The sequence below is a fragment of the Coregonus clupeaformis genome, chromosome 21 (assembly GCF_020615455.1).
Source record: "Coregonus clupeaformis isolate EN_2021a chromosome 21, ASM2061545v1, whole genome shotgun sequence".
In the NCBI taxonomy this organism is placed as follows: Eukaryota; Metazoa; Chordata; class Actinopteri; order Salmoniformes; family Salmonidae; genus Coregonus; species Coregonus clupeaformis.
Genome location: NC_059212.1, coordinates 34,473,666 through 34,497,745, shown reverse-complemented (window position 1 = coordinate 34,497,745; position 24,080 = coordinate 34,473,666). Strand labels below are relative to the sequence as shown.

Genomic DNA, 24,080 nt, shown 5'->3' with positions numbered 1-24,080 from the left:
GAGATACTTCCCTCGATGTTTGGCAAGAGAAAACGTATCTTGTGATGTGGACGAAGTATTGTGGCCAGACCCAGCCCGGAGAAGAGATGAAGCGTAGTTTAGCACTGGTGACTGCCCCCCCCCCCTACCAATTCCTGGACTGCCCCCACAATTGTGTTCTTTACTGTATTCTAAATAATATAATTTTGGTTTACATATGTTTATGGTTTTGTTGTATGCTACTGTATACAACAGTAATGTTTGGCCTAATAAAATTTTCTGTTTCTACATTGCATTGGTGTTTACTGTGTACTTGTTACCACTCTCAGCAAATTACTTTTGCTGTAGAACATTGTATTGAAATGTAGATATAAGCCTATGAAAGACCAAAGAGCTTTAGATTTAGAACAACAGTGTTTACATGGTATATCCAAAATTTTACTCTTACGAAAGAAGTGTTTGCCATTTGATGCAAATGCTTCATTCTGACATGTGTTTATGGCATTTTGAATGCAGTGTTACATTTTGGAGGAGATGTGAGGCATTTTGCATTTTGTGTGTGCAGTTTTGGGAATTGTATGTAGAGTTTTGAAAAAAAGGAGACATCGTTTTGAAAACGTGTGTAAGCAGTTGGAAAAAACTGTAATGGATCAAAATGCATATCATTTTATAGTGCAATACAACAGTTATACAGCAATTATGTTATTCATAGGCCTGTAGCTGATACATGTTATACACAGTCATTAATTGTGTTCTATGCATAGGCCCCTAAGTGCCATACCTGTTTTCATTTGTATACATAAAACTCAGTAGTCTACTTTAGTTTGTGCAAATTCAATTCTTTAAGATATATTCGAGATACTTCTTCTGACTGAAACCTACAGTAAATAGGCTACAGTATAGCCCACTAAGCCCAGAGAAAGATAGTTATTTACTCTGTGTGGGGACTATAGTGCTAGCTACCTCTCAAGTCTCTGTTCTGTTGAGTTCCTGAGACGTGTCTTATCTCCACTTCATAATGCGCAGGCGTGATCCAATCTAAGCCTCGCGAAAAGCTGTTAGATTCAGAACTCAACCGTCGTGTGCTCGACTCTGTTTCCACACTGTTTTCCTCGCCCGAGTTAAACAAAATCCGCCGACAGCCTACTTTTTGGAGTCTTCCTCAAGGGGAGAAAATGCTTGCACGTTTCCTTGGTGACTGATCTCCACGAACAACATATTTCAACCTGTGGATACTGCGTGGCGTGCGCCAGTTTTCCAGCCATAGGGATCTGGGACGCTCTCCCTTCTAGCCGGCTGCGTGCTTGATTGTTTCCCGGTGTCGGTCTGTGGCGCGCTGTGTGGTCCAGTGTCTCGTTTATGAATGGCCCTGACATGGAGGAAATTCCGTTTCAGAAAGTCAAAACCCGGCGGAAGAAAAGCCACTGTCCACCCGGCGTCCCTCTAACTACCATTGCCTGCGAGGACGAGTTCGACTGTAAGGAGCTGGAGTCTCTGTTTCAGAATTACAACCTAAAGCTGGAGCAGACGTCCACTCTCAAAGCCCTGGCGGTGCTCATCATCATGGCATCGACGCTGGCCGTGGTGGAGTTGCTTTCCGGGCCCAATCTGACCATACCCAAGGGGTCCCATCCGGTCCACTGTATCGTCTTCGTATCCCTCTTCATTGTCACCAACGTCAAATACCTGCAGGTGACCCAGCTCCAGCAGATCGTCAACCTGACCTTGCTCTTCAGCTTCACCTTCTCGTTCCTCTGCTGTCCCTTCTCCCTCGGAGCGGTGGGCCTGGAGCCCCCGACCAATCCGGAGCAGGGCATGTGGCAGCTCATGCTGGTTACATTCGTCGCCTACTCGCTCCTGCCCGTGCGGACTCTGTTAGCAGTAGTGTTTGGAATAATGATTGCCATCTCTCATATAATTGTGACAGCGACATCGGTGACAGTCAAGACGCAGAAATTATGGAGAACGGTAAGTAGGTGCATATTAATTTGTATGCGTGTATACATAGTTAACCACCAGGCTAGGCTGTTCAAGGCATGGGTAAAGGCTTTTGTGAAGAACGGATAAGGGAAAACATCGGCGAGAGGAAGCAATTAATAGGTTTATGTCAATATGAAGTTCAGCACCGTCAAACTGGACAGCGATTGGCGGCGCTCACTTCATACGTTTACATTTTAGTCATTTAGCAGACGCTCTTATCCACAGCGACTTACAGTAGTGAGTGCATACATTTTCATACTGGTCCCCCGTGGGAATGGAACCCACAACCCTGGTGTTGCAGGTGCCATGCTCTACCAAGTGAGCCACACCGCACTACAATGTCTCGCTTGTGGAAGACATACACATTTTAATTCTTAAATTAAATGTTTCGGTTTATATCTGTAATGGCCTAGATTTATGTAGAATAGAAAGATCTGTGAAATCAAGACATGCAGTTTTTTTTTTTATATAACGAGCGCGTGCTGGATGTAGGCCCAAGTAGGCTGGTAGAAAGTGCAAGGCTGTGCGAGATGACGCACGGAGAGGTGCTCAGTAGCTCAATCTAAACTCGGACTTCAATGACGTGTGGCAGATTTTGATAACCACTACAGACAGGAGAGCAGAGGGGTATCCTACGAAGCAGGTTTGAGGTGGTCAACTCGGGATAAACTGTCATACGAAACCGTCTCACCTTTTAGCCAGTTACATTTCTATGGCAACGAATCCTTCAAAACGAACCTGCTCCGGGACAGGCCAACTCACGGCTAACTTAACATGAATGAAAAGACTGAGCCACGAGTTAAGGACCAATGAAATCAGATTCCCTCCCTCTTGCAAAGATTGCGGCATAGTCAGTGCAAGTGCTGTTGGACACATGAGCACACACTCTCCACATGGATGCCCCAGCACAGCCCACTGTCAATGTGGACCCCCAGGTACTTGTATGAGTTCACCTGCTCAATGTTCTGTTTACCACTGTGTAGCACTGACTCGTCCATGGATTGATGTTTCAGCATTGTCTCAATGAAGCGTTCGGCGTTCGACTAGCCATGTGCTCAGTTACAAGCCTGCGTTGAACACACCGACTGAGCAGTTGCGCAAAATAGTATGCAGCGTCATCTAGATATGTGTGCAACAAAAGTTCAACATTTACCTTCTGCTACCATTTCTGTCAACCCGTTCATGCATACAGTTTGACGCATACGTTCGATAAATCCAACGTATGCACCACACAGAACGTACTAGAACTGCCTCTGAAACGCAATGCTGCAAGGCAAACGCAGCGGTCCATTGGAAATGAATGTACTTCCGGTGTACCAAAACGCAATGATACAGTCGTTGTGTTAGAAACGTTAGCGGCAGGCTGATGAGCAATATCCACCGTCGTAGTACGGATGAATCCTGAGCTGAAATGTGAAGCTGAAGCTGGTTAGCTTTAGAAAACCCTGAGTAGATCTAGCTTGCTTCGTGGGATACCCCTCTGGTCAGTCAAAGCATAAGCCGGCTTTCCATGTTGACATTGCTTCAGATGTAGTCTAATAACCTGATTTCACTGAGGTGGGGGGACATAGAAATAGCCTATAGAGCTGTGTCTGTCTCACAACATTGACTTCAAAATAGCCTGTTTGACTGATATGGCTTGGGTCTATGGTATGAATATCAATGTAAAACACGACATGGGAATAGGGATCATCAATGAAAACACACTCCCATTCAAATGTACCATTACCTATTTACAAATTGCAACTGCCTATGTCAATTATAAAAACACAGAGCACATTATCTGAAAATGGAAAGCCACCTCACTTATTATAGTTGTTCTGAAGCACATCCGAGATTTACTGGAATCTCACCTTTGAGATCAAGTGATCAGCCGCCATGTCTGATGGAAAATCAAGCTAATATGAGAGTGTATGTCTAATAATATGACCCAACCTCATATCATCCTACACCGCCAACACAGAGTGAAACAAAACAAACAGGACCACACAGAGAGAGCAGACAGACAGTGTTCAGACAGGGTTCACATATGCCTCTGTTTCATAGGGAATATCTGGTCCACTTAGGCCTCAGAGGATGAGGGTAAAAAGTCCTTGATGCAGAACCAAAGTAGGCCATGGTTGAGGACCTGAACCAGATACCAGACAACCAGACAGTTAAATAAAGGACAAGGCAAAGCCAGATAAGTTATTTCAGGACAGAAATACCTAAAATGTCTTGACAGTCTCAACATGTGTTTTTTTTCTTTCTCTCTCTTACTCTGTTATGGATAGGTTGAGCTCTATCACATCAGCTCTAGTCTTCACCTTACAGGTTAAGGTTGTGTGTGGTTTTTGTGGGTTTGTTTTTAGCATGTGGCCTATAATATCTCAGGCCTGTAGCCTATAGGTGGGCCAGGAAGACAGTGTGTAAAGAACAGTGCCAGCAGTAGCAGAGTACGGCCTGGGGAGGGAAAGCTAATCCCTTCATCCTGAAGATGAGCTCAGTGGTGTGACCCTACAGGAGCTATAGGCCACCTTCTCTTCAGATGTCTATGTGTGGTGTAAACAAACCAATAATAGCCATGCCTCGCCTCAGTCAGAGAGAGAAGGACTTAGGTTAGATTCTTTCTTTCCCCTCTCCTGATTAGTCACTGCAGCCTTTATTTAGCTGACTTCTGTTATAAGAGTCCACCAACACACTGACGGATATTTGAGGGTCGTCGTCTGCATGGTAGTCTTGTGAGACCATGGATTTCTTGTGAGACCATGTATTGCTCCTGGTGAGGAAGGCTGGCTGACATTATACAGAGTTTTAATGGACTAGTGTGTGTGTGTGTGTGTGTGTGTGTATTTGTCTGTGTGTACTTCTGTGTACAGGCCTTGTTTTGTTGTTGTAAAGGTCACACTGTGCCAGGACCAGTCATGCCCAGCCACATGGAAAACACTCACTGTTCCAGCCTCTGTTGTTCTCTCCTACATGTCTTATGATCGGCTGGAAGCACAGCTCACTTTGTAGACCCCTCTGTGATGTTGCTCAAACTATATACACACACACACACACAAACACACACTCATACACACACACACACACACACACACACACACACACATACTGATTGATTGATTCCAAATATGTAATGGCACAAGACAAAACAAATACTTTATTTTTGGCTTCAAAATAATGTTTGTGAATGTACAGTACAGCTCTTCTCTCTTCCTATATCTATACAGTGCATCAGTCTGTTAGTGTGCTATGTGTTTAGGCCAGATGGTTTCTGATACCTCAGCTTCACCTGGCCCTTCATGCGTTAAAGGGGCAATCTGCAGTTCAAATAATAACAAAGAGGACAGAGCTATTCATTGACAGAGCTATGGATACATGGACTGACCATCCATGAGATCAAAATTATAGTTGTAACGATGTTTTGAGGCTGTACAGTGCTTGTTTTCAATTACATTGTTTACAAACAAAGGGGTAAAACAAGCTTATATTTGGGGATCTGATGGGATAAGACAATTTAACTAAGTTCATGAAAAATTTATGAGTTATGTTCTTAAAAAATCTATGGGTATATATTGTGAATTTAAAAGTCAAAAAATTGATGTAGCAATCACAGATTTCCCCTTTAAAGATATAATGTAACCGCAACATACAGGTAACTATCGAAATAAAGGAAACACCTAAATGAAGTTTCTTAATAGGGCGTTGGTCCACCACGAGCCAGAACAGCTTCAATGCACCTTGGCATAGTTTCTACAAGTGTCTGGAACTCTATTGGAGGGATGCGACACCATTCTTCCATGAGAAATTCCATCATTTGGTGTTTTGTTGATGGTGGTGGAAAACGTTGTCTCAGGCGCCGCTCCAGAATCTCCCATAAGTGTTCAATTAGGTTGAGATCTGGTGACTGAGACCGCCATGGCATATGGTTTACATCGTTTTCATGCTCATCAAACTATTCAGTGACCACTCGTGCCCTGTGGATGGGGGCGTTGTCATCCTATGTGGGCATAGCCATGGTAGCCAAAATACTGGCCAAAATAATGGCCTGCCCAACATTTTTATACATGACCCTGAGCATGATTAGATGTTAATTGCTTAATTAACTCTGGAACCACACCTGTGTAGAAGCACCTGCTTTCAATATACTTTGTATCCCTCATTACTCAAGTTTTTCCAGTATTTTAGCAGTTACCTGGATGTTCTGTCAGAAGTTTGGCTTTAACAATATGACAGGGGTAGCTAGCTACCTGTCAAAGTATAGTTTCACTATCACCATACTGTATGTACTTTGCCCAAGTATCATACATGTATTTGCTATTTAAGACAGTCTTGCCTTGAGAACGTAGTCCTATGTAGTTCAGTTGGTGAGAGCATGGCACTAGCAACACTAAGGTCATACGTTCAATTTCTGCAGGGATCCTATGTCACTTTGGATAAAAGCATATGCTAAGTGTATAATGTTGTGGTGCTTGTTGTTTGTGCTTGTAGCTGGTGGCCAACACGGTGCTGTTTACCAGTGTGAACCTGTCTGGATTGTTTGTGCGCATCCTGACTGAGCGAGCCCAAAGGAAGGCTTTCCTACAGGCACGCAACTGCATCGAGGAGAGGCTACGCATGGAGGATGAGAATGAGAAACAAGTACAAACACATGCACACACACACATTACTAGAAGGCATAAGGTTAAAATCATGTGTATGATGGCTCATTTATGCATGGCTCCTTTCTTTCCCCAATTTTCTATTTTTTTTTGTCACACCTGGTGACTCATTTACACACTTTCAATTCTGTTTGATACACCACCTTTTTGTCTCTCACTTTTCTTATCTGCACCACCACCAACACTCTCCTCTCATATTCTCAAGTCTGATTAAGTATAACTCTCTTTCCTTCTCCTCGCTCTGTTTTGTTTGTTTGTTTGTTTGTTTCTTTATTTTCTTTTAACCTTCTTACTTTCTACCTCTCTCTCTCTCTCTCTCTCTCTCTCTCTCTCTCTCTCTCTCTCTCTCTCTCTCTCTCTCTCTCTCTCTCTCTCTCTCTCTCTCTCTCTCTCACCCACACATACAGGAGCGCCTTCTGATGAGTTTGTTGCCGAGGAACGTGGCAATGGAGATGAAAGAAGACTTCCTGAAGCCTCCTGAAAGGATCTTCCACAAGATCTACATCCAACGCCACGACAACGTCAGGTAGGACACCCACCCAAACTCCCAACCCAGCATCAGGGCAAGAAACTTGGCATTAGTTAGTGCCAATGATCATTTAAAACAACTCGCATCTCCCCACACACATCGCCTACGCCCTCTTTGACTCATTTAGCCAAGAATTAACAGACTGAGACATTTTCTCCTCTTAGTCATTTTCTACTAAAGGCATAAATACTGTCTGGTTGTGTTATAATATTTCCACAAAAGGAAACAGCAGAATTTTACCAAACATGCCCTGTGGATGTAGCTAAACTCAGAGATAGAGAGAGAGCAACGCAATCTAACATTACAGTAGAGTGCTTTGTCCCAGAAAGACCCTGCATCCAAATCCATCATTAATGCAGAATGGCGATTGATTTTAATATCATTCCTTGCTGTGTTTTATGTATTACTGTGAAATATACCCCCTATCCAACTCAAGGTCACTTGCATAATATTATATTGGGTTTCTAAATAGCGTAGTTCCATCATCCATTCAGTGCCTTGCTTACGGCTACACTGTCCCTCATAGGATTAGAACCGGCAAGTTTTGGTTCCGGGGGCGAAATTCTAAACAGTTTTTCACAATAATAAACGAACGACGTGAGTTGTAGTGAACGCTCCCCCAACCCCAACTCATGCCAAGGTCAGGATGCCGCCATGTTTTGGCCGGACCGAGGGCACTATGGGTGAGCATGACAACTTCTGGGAGCGTCACATCTTACTGGTTCCCCGGGGAAGGGAAACATGGCCTGGGGAGTCATGGTTCCTCTAGGTTCCAGTAAAAGGTGGATTAAGCAACGCTCAGTGAGCAGTAGACTCCTCCGGCACTTAAGCAATATCCTGCCTTGGATGCCAAACCAAGCACCCTACTGGCTGAGCTCACCTTCTCACGCTCAGTGTCCTCTAGAATAGAGCTTTAAACTCCAGTTAGAAGAGAATCATATCACCTGCTCACTCTGTCTCCTCTAGAATAGAGCTTTAAACTACAGTTAAAATAACCTCACAACTAGCAATCCACTATACCATTACCAGTGGATTTAAAGATGCATGTATGAGTTGGGATGCTGTTGGGTTTGCTAGAGGGTTTGCTATTGTAATGGTTAAGTTGGCATTGAGCAGAGCTTCTTGTGAGCAGACAGAGAGGAATTGTCTCAGTCAGTTGTGGGTGTCAGTGTTTGACAAAAGTCATTAGCTTGCACAGAATGTTACCGGCCGACACACTGTGGTTTCGCTAGAGGGGGACCAGCGATTCACTGAGTGCTTCTTTATGGACTTCAGTATCTCTTCCACATCCAGATAACTTTTTTGGAGTCCTCTCTTCCCCTTCCTGTCTCCATGCCTCCCTCCCTCCCTGTCCAGTAAACAAACTGCCAGTGATCAATTAGAGGTAGTGTTTGTGGGCGGATCTGCTTTCATATGATTAACCAGCTTTGATGTCTAATTAATTTGTTTACTCCTTCCCCCCGTCCCCTCTCTCCATCTCTCTCTCCCCCCGCCCACTCTCTCCATCTCTCTCTCCCCCCGCCCACTCTCTCCATCTCACTCTCTCATCTCTATCCCCCCGCCCCCTCTCTCCATCTCTCTCTCCCCCGCCCCCTCTCCATCTCTCTCCCCCGCCCCCTCTCTCCATCTCTCTCCCCCCGCCCCTCTCTCCATCTCTCTCCCCCTGCCCCCTCTCTCCATCTCTCTCTCCCACCGCCCCCTCTCTCAATCTCACTCTCCCCCGTCCCCTCTCTCCATCTCTCTCTCCCCCGCCCCTCTCTCCATCTCTCTCTTCCCGGCCCCCTCTCTCCATATCACTGTCCCCCGTCTCCATCTCCCTCTCTCCATCTCACTCTCCCCCGTACCCTCTCTCAATCTCTCTCTCCCCCCCGCCCCCTCTCTCTCCCCCCGCCCCCTCTCTCTCCCCCCGCCCCCTCTCTCCATCTCTCTCCCCTCTGCCCCCTCTCTCAATCTCTCTCTCTGCCCACCCCCCTCTCTCCATCTCTCTCTCCGCCCACCCCCTCTCTCCATCTCTCTCTCCGCCCGCCCCCTCTCTCCATCTCTCTCTCCCCCGCCCCCTCTCTCCATCTCTCGCCCCCCGCCCCCTCTCTCCATCTCTCTCCCCCTGCCCCCTCTCTCCATCTCTCTCCCACCGCCCCCTCTCTCAATCTCACTCTCCCCCGTCCCCTCTCTCCATCTCACTCAATTCAATTTCAATTTCAATTTAAGGGCTTTATTGGCATGGGAAACATATGTTTAATAAACAAAAGTGAAATAAACAATAAACATTTTTACAGTAAACATTACACAAATGTCATATTATGTGCAAATAGTTAAAGTATAAAAGGGAAAATAACTCGCCCCCTCTCTCCATCTCACTCTCCCCCTGCCCCCTCTCTCCATCTCACTCTCCCCCTGCCCCCTCTCTCCATCTCACTCTCCCCCTGCCCCCTCTCTCCATCTCACTCTCCCCCCTGCCCCCTCTCTCCATCTCACTCTCCCCCTGCCCCCTCTCTCCATCTCACTCTCACCCTGCCCCTCTCTCTCTCCCTCCCTCTCTATCTCCCCCCGCCCCCCCTCTCTCCATCTCTCTCTCACCCCCCGCCCCCTCTCTCCATCTCTCTCCCCCCACCCCCTCTATCCATCTCTCCATCTCTCTCTCTCCCCCCTCTCTCTTCCTTTATGTTGAGGCGTGAGGTGGGAAGTTTGCTTAGTCTCGGCATTAAGCCTCTGCAGTGGAGACTAAACTGTATTGCATAAATTAGTGTGTGTGTGGTGGTTAAGCATGGACACATCTCAATGGAGTGCTCCTGATTGCTCTACGCCTCTCACTGCACCAAAGGGCTTTGCCGTAGGCCTTATTCACATGCAGTTAGTGCCCACTGACGATCCATTGAAAGAGATCCAAGCCTATTGCAGGGGGTGGATGATAGGATTTGGGTGGGCAGTAACTGCAAAGTAAACACTGTTACAGTAGTTTAGTCAATACTTTGTTATTATGTTCCACAACTGTGGACATTATTTGATTTAAAATAAATCAGATCATTAACCCTCACACTACCAACATATTTTACATACTGTACATAGATTACCAACTGGGGTCATTTTGACCCTCAAGTAGAAACTTTTGGAACTTATTTACATTTACGTCATTTAGCAGACGCTCTTATCCAGAGCGACTTACAAATTGGTGCATTCACCTTATGATAGCCAGTGGGACAAGCACTTTACAAATATTTTTTGTTTTTTTGGGGGGTGGGGTGGGGGAAGGATTACTTTTATACTATCCCAGGTATTCCTTAAAGAGGTAGGGTTTCAAGTGTCTCCGGAAGGTGGTCAGTGACTCCACTGTCCTGGCGTCGTGAGGGAGCTTGTTCCACCATTGGGGTGCCAGAGCAGCGAACAGTTTTGACTGGGCTGAGCGGGAACTGTGCTTCCGCAGAGGTAGGGGGACCAGCAGGCCAGAGGTGGAAGAACGCAATGCCCTCGTTTGGGTGTAGGGACCGATCAGAGCCTAAAGGTAAGGAGGTGCCGTTCCCCTCACAGCTCTATAGGCAAGCACCATGGTCTTGTAGCAGATGCGAGCTTCAACTGGAAACCAGTGGAGTGTGCGGAGGAGCGGGGTGACGCGAGAGAACTTGGGAAGGTTGAACACCAGACGGGCTGCAGCGTTCTGGATGAGTTGTAGGGGTTTAATGGCACAGGCAGGGAGCTCAGCCAACTGCGAGTTGCAGTAATCCAGACGGGAGATGACAAGTGCCTGGGTTAGGACCTGTGCCGCTTCCTGTGTAAGGTAGGGTCGTACTCTGTGAATGTTGTAGAGCATGAATATACAGGATCGGGTCACCGCTTTGATGTTAGCGGAGAACGACAGGGTGTTGTCCAGGGTCACGCCAAGGTTCTTTGCACTCTGGGAGGAGGACACAATGGAGTTGTCAACCGTGATGGCGAGATCATGGAGCGGGCAGTCCTTCCCCGGGAGGAAGAGCAGCTCCGTCTTGCCGAGGTTCAGCTTGAGGTGGTGATCCGACATCCACACTGATATGTCTGCCAGACATGCAGAGATGCGATTCGCCACCTGTTTATCAGAAGGGGGAAAGGAGAAGATGAATTGTGTGTCGTCTGCGTAGCAATGATAGGAGAGACCATGTGAGGATATGACAGAGCCAAGTGACTTGGTGTATAGAGAGAATAGGAGAGGGCCTAGAACTGAGCCCTGGGGGACACCAGTGGTGAGAGCACGTGGTGCGGAGACAGATTCTCGCCACGCCACCTGGTAGGAGCGACCTGTCAGGTAGGACGCAATCCAATAGTGAGCCGCGCCGGAGATGCCCAACTCGGAGAGGGTGGAGAGGAGGATCTGATGGTTCACAGTATCAAAGGCAGCAGATAGGTCTAGAAGGGTGAGAGCAGAGGAGAGAGAGTTAGCTTTAGCAGTGCGGAGAGCCTCCGTGACACAGAGAAGAGCAGTCTCAATTGAATGACCAGTCTTGAAAGCTGACTGGTTTGGATCAAGAAGGTAATTCTGAGAGAGATAGCAGGAGAGTTGGCTATAGACGGCACGCTCAAGAGTTTTGGAGAGAAAAGAAAGAAGGGATACTGGTCTGTAGTTGTTGACATCGGAGGGATCGAGTGTAGGTTTTTTGAGGAGGGGTGCAACTCTCGCTTTCTTGAAGATGGAAGGGACATAGCCAGCGGACAAGGATGAGTTGATGAGCGAGGTGAGGTAAGGGAGAAGGTCTCCGGAAATGGTCTGGAGAAGAGAGGAGGGGATCGGGTCAAGCGGGCAGGTTGTTGGGCGGCCGGCCGTCACAAGTCGTAAGATTTCATCTGGAGAAAGAGGGGAGAAAGAAGTCAAAGCATAGGGTAGGGCAGTGTGAACAGGACCAGCGGTGTCATTTGACTTAATAAATGAGGATCGGATGTCGTCAACCTTCTTTTCAAAATGGTTGACTTAGTCATCCACAGAGAGGGAGGAGGGAGGAGGAGGAGGATTCAGCAGGGAGGAGAAGGTGGCAAAGGGTAAGAGGCAGAGGCTTGAAATTTAGAGTGGTAGAACGTGGCTATAGCAGCAGAAACGGAGGAAGAGAATGTAGAGGGGAGGGAGTGGAAAGATGACTGGTCCGCAGGGAGTCTAGTTTTCCTCCATTTCCGCTCGGCTGCCCGGAGCCCTGTTCTGTGAGCTCGCAATGAATCGTCAAGCCACGGAGCAGGAGGGGAGGACCGAGCCAGCCGGGAGGATAGGGGACATAGAGAGTCAAAAGATTCAGAGAGGGAGGAGAGGAGGGTTGAGGAGGCAGAATCAGGAGATTGGAGGGAGAAGGATTTAGCAGAGGGAAGAGATGATCGGATGGAAGAGGAGAGAGTAGCGGGAGAGAGAGAGAGCGACGGTTGCGATGGCACATTACCATCTGAGTAGGGGCAGAGTGAGTAGTGTTGGAGGAGAGCGAGAGAGAAAAGGATACGAAGTAGTGGTCGGAGACTTGGAGGGGAGTTGCAATGAGATTAGTAGAAGAACAGCATCTAGTAAAGATGAGGTCAAGCGTATCGCCTGCCTTGTGAGTAGGGGGGGATGGTGTGAGGGTGAGGTCAAAAGAGGAAAGGAGTGGAAAGGAGGAGGCAGAGAGAAATGAGTCAAAGGCAGACGTAGGGAGATTAAAGTCACCCAGAACTGTGAGGGGTGAGCCATCCTCAGGAAAGGAACTTATCAAGGCGTCAAGCTCATTGATGAACTCTCCAAGGGAACCTGGAGGGCGAAAAATGACAAGGATGTTAAGCTTGAATGGGCTAGTGACTGTGACAGCATGGAATTCAAATGAGGAGATAGACAGATGGGTCAGGGGGAAAAGAGAGAATGTCCACTTGGGAGAGATGAGGATTCCTGTGCCACCGCCGCGCTGACCAGATGCTCTCGGGGTGTGCGAGAATACATGATTAGACGAGGAAAGAGCAGTAGGAGTGGCAGTGTTTTCTGTGGTAATCCATGTTTCTGTCAGCGCCAAGAAGTCGAGGGACTGGAGGGTGGCATAGGCTGAACTTATCAACTTAATTATTATCAAAACATAATTAGACATGTAAATAATGTTGACTGTTATTTTTTGCTAAATTACAATTAATTAGCATATTCTGTTATACAACAACAACAAAAATTCCCTTAAATAATGTGCCGCTTTTTTCCAAAGTACTATCCACATAAGTACTAAAAAGACGATTTACCATAATTTGATTGTAGTATAATTTCTAATAAATAAATACAAATTTGGTCAAAAATGACTGCCATTTAAGGGGCGGTACATCAACATTTTAAATATACTTAATTCTATTGACAAAAAGTGATTCATCCATTGATCCTAAGAGACAATGACCTAAAATATGGCTTGGTTTTCTTTATTTACTTACCCCACAGCCAGCATTATCATTGCTGCTAGTGAAACAAGTTGCACATATCGAATATTGGAGGAATAACCATTTACATTTTAATATACACCACTACAGCACTATGTGTACATTTAGAGGGTAGCTGGTTTCTCTATTACTGTTCTACCAAGTATTCATACCACTGACAGACTTTTATAAGCTGTTTTGACTGCAGCTTAGCATATATGTAAGGTCATTTTGATTTTGTACAAGGTCATACCTAGTTATAACCAGTTATAACAATAGACACCTACATAAGGTGCTCCATCTCTACAGGTGATCTGTCTATCAGGTCAAGATCACTGTTACAGGTTCATCTATATGTATAACTTAATCCTGTCTCCAGAGAAACCTGAATTCAAGTAAATTGTTTTTTAGATTTGCCCGAGAATAACTACTTTTCAGAGAATACACACCAGTACAGCTCTCTGTGTAGATTCAGAGTGTATCTGAGTTCTGTATTGCAGCTCTATCAAGTATTTATATTCTTGGCAGGCCTTGTATACCATTAGCCGATTTTTAAATGCACAAAAAGAAGGCAATTTTGGTTTTGTACACAGTCATACAATATGTGGTATAGAAAAGTACAGTCTTAGGTGAGTACATGGGGAGCTATATCTCTGCAGATGATCTGTCTATCTGGACAAAATCACTGATACAGGTCCCCCTCCACCCTCTGGTGGTATAGATAACATGTTAGTATGTCTCCAGAGAAACATTAATACGTGTCACATATCAGTTTGCAAACAATGTATAAAATTTTTTATTTAGTTAATAAAGCTGCATACAAACATGGTCTGTTTTTTGCTTTCTTGATTAAGGCAGCTCCAAAATGCAGGTGTTTCAACCTAGCTCAGTGCTTTCTGTGGTGGTGGGGCAGCAAGCGGAAAATACGGAGCGTAGGGGTTGGTAATGTTCTCTTGTTGCGCCGTGATAGGCTCAGTGTTCTGTCACTCATGGGGACACTACGTCACCGCAAAGTCTACAGGGAGAGATAAAAAATTCAAGCCCCTTGGGTGCTGCCATAGAGTTACATTAGAAGTGCCCATCCAAGAAAGGTCAATGGCCACAGATATAAGGACGTCAAATCACGTTATATCTACTAGCTTTGATTGGACTGATCATGTCAACATCATACTTCCAAAATCTTAGCTAGCAAGCTAGCAACCATCATCATGAATCAAGTCGACAATCTACTGGCAAATCCACAGTGGAGTGGGTGTGTGGTCCAAGTCTGGGTTTAAGGGTCTCTATTCCAAGCTTAAAAGGATAAACATTCAACATTGGCCATGCTGTCAATCGAGCATGACTTCTGCCGCGTTCAAAACAACTGGAAACTCGGAACTGGGAAATCTCAGACTTCAGTGAGTTCAAGACAACTGGGAACTCGTAAAAAAATGAGCTCCGACTGGGAAAATACGTTTTGAACAGTCATCCAACTCGGAATTCCAAGTCGGCAGCTCGGCCTCTTTCTAGAGCGCCGACCTGAAGATCACTGACGTCATGAAATGACCTTGTTTTTTTCAGAGTTCCCAGTTGTCTTGGAAGCACCATAAATCCAGAAAATACCAGACTTTGATGACAATGTTTGATGACAAAATTTGCCCACAAAGGACCGCCACGCTCAAGTGAGCACAGCATAACAAGGTGAGTCCAAAAATGTATTGTAGGCTGCTGCATAAATGATGTATTATGCCAGGGAGATATGTATAGTGTAGCTAAGAAAGTAATACTAAGTGTATGTTGTGTAGTAAGCTGTTAGCTGTTGGTGGTGCTCTTTGTTTTAGAGAAATGTCATCATCAAATATTGTAAGAGCTTTCATTTTCTGCTTATATGCCCCCTTTATTTATCCTACGGTTCTGACTTGGTGTACAGGGAGAATACTGTAAGAACGGCCCATGTTCTTAATTCTGTCACTGTACATTACACGGTACCCCCATCCTGTTTATTTGTTTAGCCTCAGCCCAAACTTTCGTCGCCATTACCAGTTGTTGTCTTAGCTCTCTCGAATAACACCTGTGATTGCTTTATGCCACTCTCCCATGTCAATATGCCTTGCCTATTGCTGTTCCGGTTAGTTCTTATTATACAATTGAACTGTAGCGCGCCCAGTCCCGCTCAACCAGCCTCAGAGAGCTCCTTTGTCCCACCCCCCATACACGCAGAGACCGGCTCAATCGGTGCCTCCAGTGATGTTATCTCTTTCATCGTTACCCAAGGCTTAGGTTTACCTCCACTGTACTCATATCCTTCCATATCCTTGTCTGTACATAATGCCCTGAATCTATGCTACAACGCCCGGAAATCTGCCCCTTTTATTCTCTGTACCCAATGCACTAGAAGACCAGTTCTTAAAGCCTTTAGCCGTATCCTTATTCTACTCCTGTGTTCCTCTGGTGATGTAGAGGTTAACCCAGGCCCTGTAGCCCCCAGTATCACTCCTACTCCCCAGGCACTATCATTTGTTGACTTCTGTAACCGTAAAAGCCTTGGATTTTTGCATGTTAACATCAGAAGCCTTCTCCCTAAGTTTGAGTTACTCACTGCATTAGCACACTCCACCAACCCTGGTGTTCTAGCAGTGTCTGAATCCTGGCTTAGGAAGACCACCAAAAACTCAGAAATTTCCATCCCCAACTACAACATTTTCCGTCTAGATAGAACTACCAAAGGGGGCGGAGTTAGCCTGCAGAGCTCTTTCATACTATCCAGGTCTGTCACCAAACAGTTTGAGCTTATACTTATAAAAATCCACCTCTCCAGAAATAAGTCTATCACTGTTGCCACTTGCTACAGACCTCCCTCAGCCCCCAGCTGTGCCCTGAACACCATATGTGAATTGATTGCCCCCCATCTATCGTCAGAGTTCGTACTGCTTGGTGACCTAAACTGGGATATGCTTAACACCCCGACCGTCAGACAATCTAAACTAGATGCCCTCAATCTCACACAAATGATCAAGGAACCTACCAGGTACAACCCTAAATCCATAAACATGGGCACCCTCATAGATATCATCCTGACTAATTTACCCTCTAAATACACCTCCGGTGTCTTCAACCAGGATCTCAGCGATCACTGCCTCATTGCCTGCGTCCGTAATGGATCCGCGGTCAAACGACCACCCCTCATCACTGTAAAACGCTCCCTAAAACACTTCAGCGAGCAGGCCTTTCTAATTGACCTGGCCCGGGTATCCTGGATGGATATTGACCTCATTCCGTCAGTAGAGGATGCCTGGTTGTTCTTTAAAAGTGCTTTCCTCTCCATCTTAAATAAGCATGCCCCATTCAAAAAATTCAGAACTAAGAACAGATATAGCCCCTGGTTCACCCCAGACTTGACTGCCCTTGACCAGCACAAAAACATCCTGTGGCGTACTGCATTAGCATCGAACAGCCCCCGCGATATGCAACTTTTCAGGGAAGTCAGGAACCAATATACACAATCAGTTAGGAAAGCAAAGGCTAGCTTTTTCAAACAGAAATGTGCATCCTGTAGCACTAACTCCAAAAAGTTTTGGGACACTGTAAAGTCCATGGAGAATAAGAGCACCTCCTCCCAGCTGCCCACTGCACTGAGGCTAGGAAACACTGTCAACACCGATAAACCTACGATAATCGAGAATTTCAACAAGCATTTTGATTCGGCTGGCCATGCTTTTCACCTGGCTACCCCTACCCCGGCCAACAGCTCTGCAACTTGCCCATGGCCCCCCGCTTCTCCTTCACCCAAATTCAGATAGCTGATGTTCTGAAAGAGCTGCAAAATCTGGACCCCCTACAAATCAGCTGGGCTAGACAATCTGGACCCTTTCTTTCTAAAATTAGCCGCCGAAATTGTAGCAACCCCTATTACTAGCCTGTTCAACCTCTCTTTAGTATCATCTGAGAACCCCAGAGATTGGAAAGCTGCCGCGGTCATCCCCCTCTTCAAATGGGGTGACGCTCTAGATCCAAACTGTTACAGACCTATATACATCCTGCCCTGCCTTTCGAAAGTATTTGAAAGCCAAGTTAACAAACTGATCACCGTCCATTTCGAATCCCACCGTACCTTCTCCGCTATGCAATCTGGTTTCCGAGTTGGTCATGGGTGCACCTCAGCCACGCTAAAGGTCCTAAACGATATTATAACCGCGATCGATAAAAGACAGTACTGTGCAGCTGTCTTCATCGACCTGGCCAAGGCTTTCGACTCTGTCAATCACCGCATTCTTATTGGCAGACTAAATAGCCTTTGTTTCTCAAATGACTGCCTCGCCTGGTTCACCAACTACTTCTCAGATAGAGTTCAATGTGTCAAATCGGAGGGCCTGTTGTCTGGACCTCTGGCAGTCTCTATGGGGGTGCCACAGGGTTCAATTCTCGGGCTGACTCTATTCTCTGTGTATATCAATGATGTCTCTCTTGCTGCTGGTGACTCTCAGATCCACCTCTATGCAGACGACACCATTTTGTATACATCTGGCCCTTCATTGGAGACTGTGTTAACAAACCTCCAAACGAGCTTCAATGCCATACAACACTCCTTCCGTAGCCTCCAACTGCTCTTAAGCGCTAGTAAAACTAAATGCATGCTCTTCAATCGAACGCTGCCTGCACCCACCTGCCCGACTAGAATCACTACTCTCAGCGGGTCTGACTTAGAATATGTGGACAACTACAAATACCTAGGTGTCTGGTTAGACCGTAAACTCTCCTTCCAGACTCACATTAAGCATCTCCAATCCAAAGTTAAATCTAGAATCGGCTTCCTATTTCACAACAAAGCCTCCTTCACTCATGCTGCCAAACATGCCCTCGTAAAATTGTGCCATCCGTTTTGTCACCAAAGCCCCATATACTACCCACCATTGTGACCTGTACGCTCTCGTTGGCTGGCCCTCACTACATATTCGTCGCCAAACCCACTGGCTCCAGATCATCTATAAATCACTGCTAGGCAAATCCCCGCCTTATCTTAGCTCATTGGTCTCCATAGCAACACCCACCCGTAGTATGCGCTCCAGCAGGTATATCTCACTGGTCATCCCCAAAGCCAACACCTCCTTTGGCCGCCATTCCTTCCAGTTCTCTGCTGCTAATGACTGGAACGAACTGCAAAAATCTCTAAAGCTGGAGACTCTTATCTCCCTTACTAACGTTAAGCATCAGTTGTCAGAGCAGCTTACCGATCACTGCACCTGTACACAGCCCATCTGTAATTAGCCCACCCAACTACCTCATCCCCATATTGTTATTTATTTAGCTCATTTGCACCCCAGTATCTCTATTTGCACATCATCTTCTGCACATCTATCATTCCAGTGTTAATACTAAATTGTAATTATTTTGCACTATGGCCTATTTATTGCCTTACCTCCATAACTTACTACATTTGCACATACTGTATATAGATTTTCTATTGTGTTATTGACTGTATGTTTTGTTTTATCCCATGTGTAACTCTGTGTTGTTTTTATCGCACTGCTTTGCTTTATCTTGGCCAGGTCGCAGTTGTAAATGAGAACTTGTTCTCAACTGGCTTACCTGGTTAAATAAAGGTGAAAAAAAAAAAAGCTAGCTCATTAATGTCTTCATCGAAATAACGGATTGCCGCTCGCCGTCCCCTTATGCCATAGTTTGTACATCTCAATTGTCAGTAGAAGCCACATTTGTTTAAGCAAGTCAGCCATATCAGCTATGTTTTTTTAAGGCAGTAAATGAGGCTGAATTAACTGTTTCTCTGCCAGACAAGGCTCCGCTGATAGCCAGGTGTAGCAGTTGTAAGGATACACTCCATAGTTCTGAAAAGAAAGCTCTGCTGTTGGGACAGCTTTATGTAGGCGCTAATAGTTTGTCGGCACCGTTTGTAACCGTTTTAGTGCAACTAATGTATTGTTTAGTGTTGTGTTGTGTTGTGGAGTGGCTTTGCTGGCAGGCATCTAAAAAATATAAAAATGTTTGCCCCACCAAGATTGACATACTAAAATCGCCACTGACAGTATATATCAAATTACTATAGGTGGAATTAGGTGTTTTGGCCTGGGTTTTAAAAAAAAATGTCTATATTGATACATAAACACTAAACAATGATTTTAATTTATTAAGAACAAGTTGATTGACAAAGTCAAATTTGAAGAATTTAATAAACCACCATTGGGCTATGATAGAAAATATGCCTCTGAGGTCAAAATTACCCCAGTCAGTAGTATGAGGGTTAAGGTAGCTTGGATTATTATGATATGGTGCTGGTGTGGGCATGGTGTGGGAAATTACTAAACACTTCAATATTATGCAGTACTAATATCTCCAGCACCAAACCAGTGTCTACATATGTGCAAATGGTGCATTTCTATGATCTGTGGTAAAAAGATAAGAAGAAAGGTCCTAAAAAATGCTTCTCTGTGAAATCACAGGGTAGGATTAAAAGTAAGAAAAACAGTGATTTTCAAAACCTGCATGTCATAAAACCGTCGTGGATGTGGTGGAGGAGTCAAGCGCAGGAAGCAGAGGTTTAGTCCAACAAGACTTTTAATAGTCTCAAAAGCAATAGTGTACACCCCGACCTCATAACACGAAGAGGCGAGGGAAAATTACGCACACGCGTAAAACACTAAACATAGAAAAATGATACGGAAAACAAACAAGTATAAAAAATAAAAGAGGCAACGGAAAAATAACAACACACAATACCATAGAGCAAAACAATGAACTTATAAGACACATAATCAACACTCAAACAGACACAGGTGTGACAGACAGACAAAAGCAATCAAACACAGAAACATAGAGCGGTGGCAGCTAATACTCCGGGGACGGCGAACGCCGAAGCCTGCCCGAACAAGGAGGAGGAGCAGCCTCGGCCGAAACCGTGACAGTACCCCCCCCCTTGACGCGCGGCCCTAGCCGCGCGCCGACCCCGGCCTCGGGGACGGCCAGGAGGACGCGGACCCGGGCGCGTGGGATGCCCATGGTGAAACTCAGTCAGGAGGGATGGATCAAGTATGTCCCCCCTGGGCACCCAGCACCGTTCCTCCGGACCGTACCCCTCCCACTCCACGAGATACTGGAGACCACTCCTCCGGCGCCTCGAGTCCAGGATGGTCCGGACCCTGTACGCCGGGACCCCCTCGATGTCCAAACGGGGCGGAGGGGTCTCTCCTATCTCATCTTCTTGGAGTGGGCCAGCTACCACCGGCCTGAGAAGAGACACATGGAACGAGGGGTTAATATTTTTATACTCAATTGGCAGTTGTAACCTGTAACACACCTCGTTCAATCTTCTCAGGACTTTGAAGGGCCCCACAAACCGCCGACCCAGCTTCCGGCAGGGCAGGCGGAGGGGCAGGTTTCGAGTCGAGAGCCAGACTCGATCTCCCGGTGTGTACACCGGCCCCTCGCTGCGGTGGCGATCGGCGCTCGCCTTTTGTTGACGTATGGCACGCTGCAGATGGACTTGGGCAGCGTCCCCACGTCTCCTCCGAGCGCCGAATCCACTCGTCCACCGCAGGGGCCTCGATCTGGCTCTCGTGCCACGGTGCCAGGACCGGCTGATAACCTAAAACACACTGGAAAGGTGTTAAGTTGGTGGAGGAGTGGCGGAGAGAGTTCTGGGCCATCTCTGCCCAGGGGATGAACCTCGACCACTCCTCCGGCCGGTCCCGGCAATAGGACCTCAAAAACCTACCCACATCCTGGTTGACACGTTCCACCTGCCCATTACTCTCTGGGTGGTACCCCGAGGTAAGGCTTACCGAGACCCCCAACCGTTCCATGAACGCTCCCCAAACTCTGGAAGTGAACTGGGGACCTCGGTCAGACACAATATCCTCGGGGACCCCATAGTGCCGGAAAACATGGGTGAATAGGGCCTCAGCGGTTTGTAGGGCAGTAGGGAGACCCGGCATGGGAAGGAGACGACAGGCCTTGGAAAACCGATCCACAACGACCAAAATGGTGGTATTCCCCTGGGAGGGGGGAAGGTCGGTTACGAAATCCACCGATAGGTGTGACCATGGTCGTTGCGGAACGGGCAGGGGATGTAGCTTACCCCTGGGCAAATGTCTAGGCGCCTTACACTGGGCACACACCGAGCAGGAGGAGACATAAACCCTCACATCCCTGGCTAACGTTGGCCACCAGTATTTCATGCTAAGACAGTGCAATGTCCGGCCAATACCAGGATGTCCAGAGGAGGGTGATGTATGAGCCCAATAAATAAGTCTATCACGAATCTCGAGCGGGACGTACGTCCGCCCCACAGGACACTCGGGGGGAGTAGGGTCGGTACGCAGTGCCCGCTCGATTTCTGAATCGACCTCCCACACCACCGGAGCCACCAAACAAGACTCCGGCAGTATGGAAGTAGGCTCGTTGGACCTCTCCTCTGTGTCATATCGCCGGGACAGGGCGTCTGCCTTACCATTCTGGGACCCAGGGATGTATGTGATCTTAAAAACTAACCGGGTTAGGAACATGTTCCACCTAGCCTGACGAGGGTTCAATCTCCTAGCTGCCCGGATGTACTCCAGGTTACGGTGATCCGTCAGAATGAGGAAAGGGTGTTGAGCCCCCTCAAGCCAATGCCTCCACACCTTTAGGGCCTGGACTACGGCTAACAGCTCCCTGTCCCCGACATCATAGTTACTCTCCGCCGCACTGAGCTTCTTAGAGTAGAACGCACAGGGGCGGAGTTTAGGTGGCGTGCCGGACCGTTGTGATAGAACTGCCCCAATACCAGTCTCGGACGCGTCTACTTCAACCTGGAATGGTAAAGAGGGATCCGGATGCGCCAGCACAGGAGCCGAGGTGAACAGGTTCTTAAGTTTGACAAATGCCCTGTCCGCCTCAGCCGACCACTGCAAGCGAACCGGACCCCCCTTTAGCAGGGACGTAATGGGAGCTGCAACCTGTCCAAAACCCCGAATAAACCTCCGGTAGTAATTAGCAAAACCCAAGAACTGTTGCACCTCTTTTACAGTGGTTGGAGTTTGCCAATTACGCACGGCCGATACCCGGTCTACCTCTATCTCCACACCAGACGCGGACAACCGATAACCCCAAAAAGGAGACGGACTCCTGGAAGAACAGGCATTTCTCTGCCTTGACATACAAGTCATGCTCCAACAGTCGTCTCAACACTCGGCGTACCTGGGCTACATGCTCGGCTCGAGTAGCAGAGTACACTAGGATGTCGTCTATGTACACTACTACTCCCTGCCCATGCATGTCCCGGAAAATCTCGTCAACAAAGGATTGGAAGACTGAAGGAGCATTCATTAAACCGTATGGCATGACGAGATACTCGTAATGACCCGAGGTGGTGCTAAATGCTGTCTTCCATTCATCCCCCTCCCTAATGCGCACCAGATTGTACGCGCTCCTGAGATCCAACTTTGTGAAGAACCGCGCTCCGCGTAATGACTCCGTCATCGTCGCAATCAGTGGAGTGGGTAGCTGTATTTAACTGTGATCTGATTGAGACTACGATAATCAATACACGGGCGCAATCCCCCATCCTTCTTCTTCACAAAGAAGAAACTCGAGGAGACTGGGGAAGTAGAGAACCGTATGTATCCCTGTGCCAAGGACTCGGCTATGTAGGTCTCCATAGCCGCAGTTTCCTCTTGAGACAGGGGATACACATGACTCCGGGGAAGAGCCGCTCCGGTCTGGAGATTTATCGCACAGTCCCCCTGTCTATGAGGAGGTAGCCGTGCTGCCCTCGATTTGCTAAACACGAGTGCTAAATCCTCATACTGGGGGAATGCGCAGTGCGGGCCCTTGGTTCGGACTCTCTACCGAGGTCGCCCCTATGGAAACACCTAGACATCTCCCCTACACACTGGGCAGACCACTCCATAAGAGCCCTCTGTTGCCACGCTATGGTAGGATCATGGGTACTTAACCAGGGAAGGCCCAACACCACTGGGTACGCAGGAGAGTCAATCAGATAGAACTGAATGATTTCCTCATGACCCCCCCTGCGTCGTCATAGTCAGTGGTGCTGTGACATCCCTGATCAGACCCGACCCCAACGGCCGGCTGTCTAATGCGTGGACAGGGAATGGAACTTCTACCGGCCGAAGGGGAATTCCTAACCTAGCACAAAATGCTCGATCAATAAAGTTCCCAGCTGCGCCTGAATCTACTAGCGCCTTATGCTGGGAATGAGGTGCCACCTGTGGAAACCTCACAGGAATACTCATGTGACCAACAGAGAGCTCTGGGTGAGTGGGGCGCCTACTCACCTGAAATGACTCCCCAGTGCGTGGCCTGTTGTCACCTCTCCCAGGAGACCCTCCCCAGCACCTGGCCGCAGTGTGTCCTCCACGACCGCAGGTGGTGCAGTGGATGGCCCCCCTCGGGTTCCCTCTCCTCCTCTCTCTAGCGCCAGCACCCCCTAGCTCCATGGGAATCGGCTCGGGGGTGCTAGAGGGTGGACTGGACGACCCCCACTCGGGACGTCCGCGGGTAGCCAGCAGGGTATCCAGACGGATGGAAATGTCCACCAACCGGTCAAACGACAGGTTGGTGTCCCTGCAGGCCAGCTCCCTACGAACGTCCTC

The 24,080-nt window shown here is 47.2% G+C and overlaps 1 protein-coding gene across 1 annotated transcript in view; it reads left to right on the top strand.

Annotated features, from left to right (window-relative positions):
- The first annotated feature begins 698 nt into the window (after positions 1 to 698).
- LOC121535312 (adenylate cyclase type 1-like) overlaps positions 699 to 24,080 on the top strand; it is an 86,403-nt gene continuing 63,021 nt past the window's right edge. The window contains exons 1-3 of the mRNA XM_041842257.2: positions 699 to 1,947; positions 6,433 to 6,582; positions 7,010 to 7,128. Of these exons, the coding sequence (XP_041698191.2) occupies positions 1,339 to 1,947; positions 6,433 to 6,582; positions 7,010 to 7,128 (878 nt within the window). The 5' untranslated portion in view covers positions 699 to 1,338. The remainder of the gene's footprint in view (positions 1,948 to 6,432; positions 6,583 to 7,009; positions 7,129 to 24,080) is intronic.